The sequence below is a fragment of the Schistocerca gregaria genome, chromosome 1 (assembly GCF_023897955.1).
Source record: "Schistocerca gregaria isolate iqSchGreg1 chromosome 1, iqSchGreg1.2, whole genome shotgun sequence".
NCBI classification, from domain to species: domain Eukaryota; kingdom Metazoa; phylum Arthropoda; class Insecta; order Orthoptera; family Acrididae; genus Schistocerca; species Schistocerca gregaria.
In genome coordinates this window covers 1,051,201,137-1,051,211,066 of record NC_064920.1, presented here as the reverse complement: position 1 = coordinate 1,051,211,066, position 9,930 = coordinate 1,051,201,137, and the positions used below count along the sequence as shown (strand labels likewise).

Sequence of the window (9,930 nt, the reverse complement as noted above, 5' to 3'; positions counted from 1 at the left end):
TTCGAATCCTACCTCGGGCATAGATGTGTGTGATGTCCTTAGGTTAGTTAGGTTTAAGTAGTTCTACGGTCTAGGGGACTGATGACCTCAGAAGTTAAGTCCCATAGTGCTCAGAGCCATTCGAACCATTTTTGAAAGACGCAAGCCTTGTTAGTTAATTGATAGCCGTCGGCCGCTGCGTTATCCGTGTTGAGAGGTAAATCCCGAAATGTGGTATTTTCGGCACACTCTTGACACTATGGATCTCTGAACACTGAATTCCCTAACGATTTCCGAGATGGACTGTCTCTTCCCACGAGCTCCAACTACCATTCCGCCTTCAAAGGTTGTTAACTCTCGTCGTGTGACCATAATGACGTCAGTAAAATTTTCACATGAAGCACCTGAGTACAAATGACAGCTCCAACATTGCACTGCCCTTTTATACCTTGACTACGCGATACTACTGCCATCTGTATAGGTGGTTATCGCTATCTCATGACTCCTGTCTCCTGAACGTATTACATACACTTAAATGGATATGGTGGCTGTTCTTTCGGACATGTACGAAAGAACAGACACCATATCCATATAAGTAAGTAGTTCTGACAACACCGGCCATGACTTTCTTCCGTGCGTATGCACACATATTCCCCGAACTCTTACTGGACTTGGTAAGAATGACTTCCACGAGTAATGAGTGTGTTCAGATGGGACACTACGAATTTAGTGTGTGGACATAGAAGGTGAGAATGTGGGTCTCGTGGGAGGCGTCCGTGAGATAAATCCGTGCAATCGCACTATCCTCTCTGCCCTAGGTGGCTCAGATGGATAGAGCGTGTGCCATGTGAGCAGGACATCCCGTGGTCGAGTCCCGATCGAGGCACACATTTTCACCTGTCCCCGTTGATATGGATCAACTCCCGTCAGCAGTTGAAGGTATATATGCAGTATATGTTAGTCATCATTTTACTGTCTACATATTCCAGTTTGCATAAAGAAAGCTGGTGAAGGGTTGCAAAGAATTAAATTACACAAATAAGTTAGAGAAAGGAACCAATATTACCTTCACAGGTAGGTGGATATTTCTTAGATGTTTTATATGTTAATGCTCTTACCTGCTAAATATATTTACAACGTGATTATATGATGTGCGTGCATTCCTATTTCAAAATGACAGCCTTTGGAAAAATTGTTAAATTTTGTCAGGAGGCAAGATTTTCGACAGAGTAAACAATTTTCTACATTCGGATAACTTCAAGGAAAGCTGTTTCGTTGCGCACTATGTAAATTTCAGAAAGCTGAAAGTTGGTGCCGTTCCACTACCTTTCGTTTTCCCAACCATATACAGCAGTATGTAAATTAATGTTTGTAAACCATACAGCCTATCCTATTTTAACTGTGCAACTTTAAAGACACTGAAGGGCAAGCAAGAGGAGATTTTTCGTGTAAGTTTACCACCACAGTGGACCCTACTTAATTTTCACCGGAGGTCACATAACAAATTGTGTGGCCTTTGCTTAGACATAGAGTGACACATGCCTCCGTGAACGTACCAAGAACATGTCGAATCGTTGCCACGAACAAACTCTGCTGTGTCGTGTTCCCAAGGCAGACCTCTACACTATTAAAAAGGTGGTCATTACGTCTTGGCTCAACAACCCTTTTTGTCAGGAGAGTTCGCAATAACTCTGTAGCTACAGAGGTTGTGGCCTTTTTGTCTGTGTTATACATGTATTTGTTTAGTCAGTAAAGCACACGGTTGACGTTAAACTGACACGTGGCCTTTACCAATCAGCCTTAGTAATGTAAAAAAATTTGAATTGTAGCGATTAGTTTTGCTACTCGTTTGTTTTTGGACAAAGGCAATCATCAAATATAAAACAAAGTTCATGAATATTAGTCTTTTATTAATAAAGTTAACACATATGTACAAAATACATCAAACTGTATGGCAATCAGTTGCATGAATCATGTTGTCGTGGCACATACAACCATCTAGATGTAACAATGACAAAAAGTGTTAAAATATTTATAAACAAACTGGTTTAAATTGTTTATAAACTTACCAAAACTTCTATTACAATGACGTTTTTATGTTGTATTGTATTACATATAACACTGTAGTATATCTAAGTTTCCTGCGTTTCATTTCTACAACATTATGATATAACGAAATTACAATGAGTTATTCATGCATGAGAGTCTTCTAATACATGCCGGATGTGGTACTAGGAGTAAATATAGTACTGATGGGGATAAATACTGGTATAATTCCGCACAGTAATATCTTATTCCTCACATAATTTCTTTCTCTGCCTTTCTAGACACACAACAAACTACATACACATATATATTTTTTGAGTCATGGCAGGAATTGATTCTTACATCGCGCAGAAAGCCTCTCACTGAAATCTGTCATTTGTTCATGTGTGAGCATGCAAATAATAATTGCCGCATGTGCTACTAGGAGTAAATATAGTACTAAGGGGGATAAATACTGATATAATTCCTCACGTAATCCCTTTCTCTGGCTTTATGGGCACCCATCAAACTAATTACGCCGAATGTTATCTGCCATGAATTGTTGCGAGTTATAGCAGCAATTGATTTTTACATCATGCAAGATGTCAGTTACTCTTGCTGAAGTATGTCATTACTTAATATGTGTACTGTGATGCTGTGACATACTTAGGGGGTCTGTTGAAGCATTCACCACTGAAGGACGAGATATAATTTACTTTTGCGCTGTTACTTATACATGGACCAGACTAGAATCTATCAAACACTTAAATAAATTATTCGAATAACGCGTAAAGTATTTATATGTTGAGAAAACTGCAGTATCTAGTGACTCGTGCTCATTGGTATAGAATCATTTTAATAGCACAGAGTACTACTCGGTATATTTTGGGATATGTGTAAACTTTCTGTATTGATATTTAGACTGTACGTTTTCCAGTTATCTTTCGAAACGTTGAAGACTAACTCTATATTATAAGTTTTGATTTGGCGTGCGCAATTCACTATAATGTAAAACGCATGTACACCGTACATATTCGAAAAATTAATCTGTTATATTATGTGTATGGCTTCTGAAATGATTCTCAACACATTTATCGAGCATCCGTATGGTATGAAAATAGGTGACATTCCACAAAACGTAGAGATCAATTTTATAATGTTCATTTTTTTAATCAAGAATGACTTATCATACAGAAAGTAAGCAGTAGATATGATGGATTCTAGCTCCTATTCTCGATGAAGAAGAAATGAATGTATTTGCGATGTAATTCCTACTTCCTATTCAACATAACACACTTAATTTGACTCAATACATAGTATGGTCTCCCTGTTCCCTTAATTGAATCAGATGACGATATTTTCTAAACGCGTCATTAAAAAGTGTGGTCACAAGTGTACCTGTGGCTATTTTACCATAACAGCCATTCTCATTTTCCTATCTAGTGAGCAATGCATTGCCCTTGTATAGCGCTGAGGAGCAGCTACGGCTATCGTCTGTTACCCTTAAAATTGATACTACGTTTCACTGTCTGCAGCAGTGTTGCCTCTTCACTAGGGGACGCAACTAGTAACCAATCTCAGACTGTAAGTATCAGTTCGTTGCATTCAGAAACGTCGTACTTGGAGATTTTGGCACAAACTGGTGTGTCCTGTACATCTTACCTTGTATAAAATGTTTTCGATTTTGTTGGTGAACTCGATCTTTCTGTGGACATCGTTTGTTTCCTTCGATAACTTCTATACTACAGTTTTCTTCGACGTTTTCAAAGGATCAGTGATAGACAATCTCAAATATAATCAAAAAATTATTTACTACAGACAGCTACAGACCTGAAACATCATTGGTACTGATCAAGCTGATAAACGTGAATATTCAACATACAGACGCAGGAAGCATCAAAAGGTATCTCATGATGCTCTTCGATTCAACGATACAGTGACGATAATGTCTCACTTGCCTTCATTGGCGTCTAAAAATGCTAGTGAATGACCTGGCAAAGCTCAGAGGTTGCCTTATAACGGTATAAAGGAAGAAAAGGGAGCAACCGTTATTTCCACCCCAATGCTCATATACCTGAGGATATTGGAGTCGGAGCTTTCAGCAAAGCGCAGTCCCCAACGTCGTGAAGGCAACGTTTTTGTGATCGGTCCGATGGCACACAAAGCCAAGGAAAGCGTAGCGCAGTCAGTAGCAGCGTCTCTCCCCGCCTTTATTCACAAAACTCTTTTCCTTTACGAAACAGTGCTGTTACAAGAAAGCGAAACGAAGCGCTTGTTAACGAAAATTTTATATGAAAAGCTATATTTGACAATATAGGGGCTCTTTGCATCGTCACAAAACCCTATCTATATTTCCAGGTCGATGTATTGAAATGTTTTTAGGTCCAAAATAATTTTCAACGAACAGTAAATATCCTTATTGAGAAATCACTGCAACAACAATGCTTTCTCATGGTATCATTATCGCAGATCTGTATCTTTGAGAGAACATAACTATTATGATAGGGCTGTGAAACATTTACCAGTTTAGTTACATGGGAGTAGCATATGTTACAAGACGTTGTAAAAACTAGAAAATGCGGATCCCATTGTAAATTTAACCGAAACAGAAACTGACCGTAATCTACATTAATGGACAAAGCCTGTCTGGAAATAGATTCCATCATATATTGCAGGTGGACACAATTTTGTAATTAAGTTTTGGGATTTCATTCTTCAACAGCTGCAACATTCAGCTGAGATGTTTACATTTTACTCACAACACGATTAGCAGAAAGAAATGTGTCACAAATTTGCTGTCTTGGTCTCATTGCTCCACGAGAAATTATGCTATCGTTTCCTGGCATTTTCATGTGTATCCAGCGACCATAAACCAAGCTTTACAGTAAAATATACCTATTACTTTCCCTCTACAAATATCACTGGAAAGCGTCATAAAGTAATTTCTCCTAAGAAAAGAAGCTAGTGTCGTCTACGAACAACAAAATGAAAAAAAGTTAAAATTTTTTGTTCTGTTAGCACTACATATATGTGCGTAAAAGCTAGAGTGCACAAATAAAAATGGTACAGACAATATGACGGAAACGATGTCTTCACATCTCATATGAATTCCAAAAATCGTCGTTCGAATAGATTAAGTGATATTCATATAGATAAGTGTAATTACAGAGGGTGCTACAACCCCAGTTTACAAATATTACAGCCATCAAACACACATATATCTGGGACCTTTGAAGTCACAAATATTTACAAAGTATCATTAGTGAAATCGTCATCTGAATGATTAAGGAAAGCATGAGGGGAAATTTAGAATACATAACATAATTAATAACCCTCATGCCTTACAAATTCTGTATTAAATACATTGTCACTACAGAATTTCCACATCAGTCTGGTACCTATGACGCAATTAAATGAGCAGCTTTCATCGCAGACAGATCTTTGGCAATCTTGAGTGATCAACATTGCGTTGAAGTAGCATAAGCTTTTCTCTGAGATATGGTCAAACATTTTCCTAATAAAGAAAGAAAATATTGTCATGGAATGACTTGAGATAGCTAAGTTCTAAAAGCTTTCTAAAGTTAATGCGAAATCTTATGCAAAATAATCAAGAAAAGAAATAATTTGAATGACACAGAGAACTGGTGAGTTGCAACGACCATCAGTCTCTCCTCAATTTGTTTCCCACTGCCTTCCAAACAAAAATTTTGCTTTTTAACAACCACCTGAGTTCTTCTATTGGTCTTGCTACAGTATTTCCTTTAGGAAGACAATCAACTTAAACTGTATATAATGACTGATGAACCATTCAAATATAACATCAGAATGAGATTACCAGTCAGACTTTCGAACACTCTCCACAATCAACGATAGGAGAGCTTGAAGAGACCTCGGAAATTCGAACTAACTGTATTGAAGCGATAAGAGTATTACGTGTAAATTATTTAATCAGGGTGCAGACAGAGATATTTTGTAAATAGCTGCCGGTTACAACACAGATAATTTTACATTGTCTGCACCAAAAGTGCGATCTCACTTTTGTCTCGTTTAGTCGCAACCTTCGCTTAAATATAGGCGCGAAATATTGTATTCCGTTTCATCATTTGCCAGAAAACGCCAACCTTGCAAACCTTGTACATAAAACAACGGGGACACATTAAGCTTAAACTGAAGCAAAATGGTGTGAGCTTGGTTATCATTTACGGCACATAGCAAACACTTCAACTTCACTCGACCCGCCCTAGCGTAAAATTTAAATTATCATTGGCTGCAGATAGAGAAACGGCCTTGTCGCAGTGGATACACCGGTTCCAGTGAGATCACCGAAGTTAAGCGCTGTCGGGCGTGGTCGGCACGTGGATGGGTGACCATCCAGGCCTCCACTGAGAGTGACACGGCGGTCGGATGGTCCCGGTAGGCCACTCGTGGCCTGAAGACGGAGTGCTTTTTTTTCGGCTGCAGATAACAGTGTGCTAAGCATTACATGGCAATACAGTGTTCCTCGAAGTTGCCTCCTCAATTATAGGTGAATTTCTGGTTAACTAACAATCGCAATTTCTTTACTTACTGTATGTCCGCAAACTTTTTCCTTTGAAGCGCAACAAAACTAGAGCTCCATTTGTAACGATGCTGTTGCTGTTCCAGATGATGTTAGCTGGAAATAAGACACATCGTGCAAGAGACTGAAAGTAAACTGCGAAAGTGGTATGAGAAGGCTGTCGAGGTAAAGCTCGAAATGCTCGCCTTGTGCCGCACCTGAAACTGTAAAAAATTCGTGTTCCGGGCGCTGGTAGAAACGCGATCGCCCAAAGAAGCCATTTGCGGAGCCCCGCCACATCCAGTACTATCAGCGGCCGACCAGCGGCCGTGAAGGGCGAGGCGCTCATGCGACGGAGCAGGAGTTCCTCTTGAGCATGTAGCGCGTACCGCGGGCCTGCTGCCCCTGCGTCTGGCCGTGGCCTTGGCCGTGGTGCCCGCCAGCGGTCGGATAGTTGGGCAGCGACTGTCGGCGGCGCCGCACGGCCGGGCTGAGGTTGTAGCGCACCTTGGCCTGCGCCAGCAGCGCCTTGAACACGTCGATGATGTGCGTGTTCTCCTTGGCCGAGCACTCCACGTAGCCGCACTCCCACTCGAATAGTGCCGTCGTCTCGGCCACCTCGCGCGCCACCTGCCTCTCGGCGTCCGGCAGGTCATCCTTGTTGCCCACCACCACTATGGGCACGCCGTTGCCACGCGCCTCCACAATCTGCAACAACATATTACAGTTCTTCTGAACGCACTATTGGGAGAGAGTGTCACTCACAGAAATATATCTTCCCTCAATTTTCAGTCAACTAAATTGGCAATCAGCAAGGGACATGGAAGAGCATAAGAACCTTCAACATCGCAGCGCGTCAGCAATCGTTGCTTAATATATTAAAAAACTAAAAACCGCCTCGATTGCGAAAAAAGCACCTGGTGTTACGTGTTAACCCAGGTTTCGGCGTAGGTAACTACACCTTCTTCAGAACAACCATAAAACCCACAAGTGCCTAAGAAGACCTTTGTCAATAATTAAAAGAACACCATAGCTACACCCGCCATAAACTACCGCTACAAACGGTTGCTCACTTACAAGCCTGACCCGCTATCTATGCACAAGCGCAAGAGAAGGGAACTTACTTGAATGCGCATGCGCATACAAATACGAAAAAGTTTATACATGGATCGGGGCTAAATAGCCCACATATTCCCAATATTGGATCAACGTATATCAAAAAATGAAATGGAAAGAACAAAAGACGAGCTAAATAGGAGATAAACCCTAGAAATAACCGCACACGGTTGCTTATGCTAGTAAAGAATCTTATATATGAAGCTACCTATGACAACAGGAGGAACTCTAAAATTTATATACCGAGCGAGGTGGCGCAGAGGTTAGACACTGGACTGCCATTCTGGAGGACAACGGTCAGTCCCGCGTCCGGCCATCCTCATTTAGGTTTTCCGTGATTTCCTTAAATCGCTCGAGGCAAATTCCCGGATGGTTCCTTTGAAAGGGCACGGCCGATTTCCTTCCCCATCCTTCCCTAATCCGATGTCCTCGCTGTCTGGTCTCCATCCCCAAAACAACCCAACCCTCTAAAAACTATACCTAAAGCCAGTAGTTAGCCTGGGGTGGGGTAGTAATAAAGAAAACAAGGAAAAATGAGGATAAAAAGAAAGAAGTTGAACAGCTTGACCAACCGCTCTCGCCATTCAGCGCGCGCATGTGATAATCGACAGATCATAAGATTTACAAGTATGAAGAACAAAGTAAAGGCGCGAAACTTGTCTTTAGCATGTTGCAGATGCTTAAAGATCTGCATTTCATCCAAAACATCCAGTTTTAAGCCCTTAACCTCGGCATGAAGTAACTCGATATTAACTTGAGGGCTCGGCGCATGAGCCGTTTGCACATGGTGTTCCGCATAAGTAGAGCCCTTAGTACCGTCACCACTTCTAGTAGGAATATGCTCTTTATACCGGAGACCCAGATCTCGCCCCGTTTGCCCGATGTAAAATTTTGGGCAATCCCCACATGTAACTTTATATACTCCTGATTGAGAAAGTTTATCGCTCTTACTCTGCAAGGAGTGAATTAAGTTCCCATGTAAACTATTATTAGTAGAATAGGCGACTCTGAAGAGCGACTTGGAAGAGTAGTTGAACGGAATGGACAGTGTCTTGAACGGATGATATAAGATGACCATCAACAAAAGCAAAACGAGGATAATGCAATGTATTCGAATTAAGTCGGGTGATGCTGAGGGAATTAGATTAGGAAATGAGACACTTAAAGTAGTAAAGGAGTTTTCCTATTTGGGGAGCAAATTAACTGATGATGGTCGAAGTAGAGAGAATATAAAATGTAGACTGGCAATGGCAAGGAAATCGTTTCTGAAGAAGAGAAATTTGTTAACATGGAGTATAGATTTAAGTGTCAGGAAGTGGTTTCTGAAACTATTTGTATGGAGTTTAGCCATGTATGGAAGTGCTACATGGACGATAAATAGTTTGGACAAGAAGAGAATAGAAACTTTCGAAATGTGGTGCTACAGGAGAATGCTGAAGATTAGAAAGGTAGATCACATAACTAATGAGGAAGTACTGAATAGGATTGGGGAGAAGAGAAGTTTGTGGCACAACTTGACCATAAGACGGGATCGGTTGCTAGGACATGTTCTGAGACATCAGAGGACGCCCAAATTAGTATTGGAGGGCAGCGTGGAGGGATAGGATTGGGGAGAAGAGAAGTTTGTGGCACAACTTGACCAGAAGACGGGATCGGTTGCTAGGACATGTTCTGAGACATCAGAGGACGCCCAAATTAGTATTGGAGGGCAGCGTGGAGGGATAAAATCGTAGCGGGAGACGAAGAGATGAACACACTAAGGAGATTCACAAGGATGTAGGTTGCAGAAAGTACTGGGAAATGAAGAAGCTTGTACAGGATAGAGTAGCATGGCGAGCTGCAGTAAACCAGTCTCAGGACTGAAGACCACAAAACAACAATTTGGCAATAATAACATGATTCAAGTACATATGTTTAAAAAGTGGCAGGTCGTTTGCAAATGCCTAACAATGCCAAGAGGTGCAAAAAAGAGAAAAAATACGTAAAGAGGGTGCGTAAATTTATTTACCTCTCTCTACGATCTGCACTTTCTGTCTTGTTTACTTTTATTCACTGATGAAGTGGTCAAGGCAGGCTGCTTGAAGACTGACGCATTGTATAGCTCCATTATTTTCAATGAAATTTCAAAATAACTGGGAGGAGATGTAGCAACACGAGATGTCACATACAGAAAAGTTTACAACCGTGCTCCCGCACCATCTGCTGTCTACACTAGAAAACAATGCGTCACAGGTACCATGTAAGTACTGGGGCACCACTGACTACCTGCACGC

At 41.0% G+C, this 9,930-nt stretch overlaps 1 protein-coding gene across 1 annotated transcript in view; it reads right to left on the bottom strand.

Annotated features, from left to right (window-relative positions):
* Positions 1-1,868: 1,868 nt before the first annotated feature.
* LOC126280958 (GTP-binding protein Rhes-like) overlaps positions 1,869-9,930 on the bottom strand; it is a 438,962-nt gene continuing 430,900 nt past the window's right edge. The window contains exon 4 of the mRNA XM_049979806.1: positions 1,869-7,249. Within this exon, the coding sequence (XP_049835763.1) occupies positions 6,887-7,249 (363 nt within the window). The 3' untranslated portion in view covers positions 1,869-6,886. The remainder of the gene's footprint in view (positions 7,250-9,930) is intronic.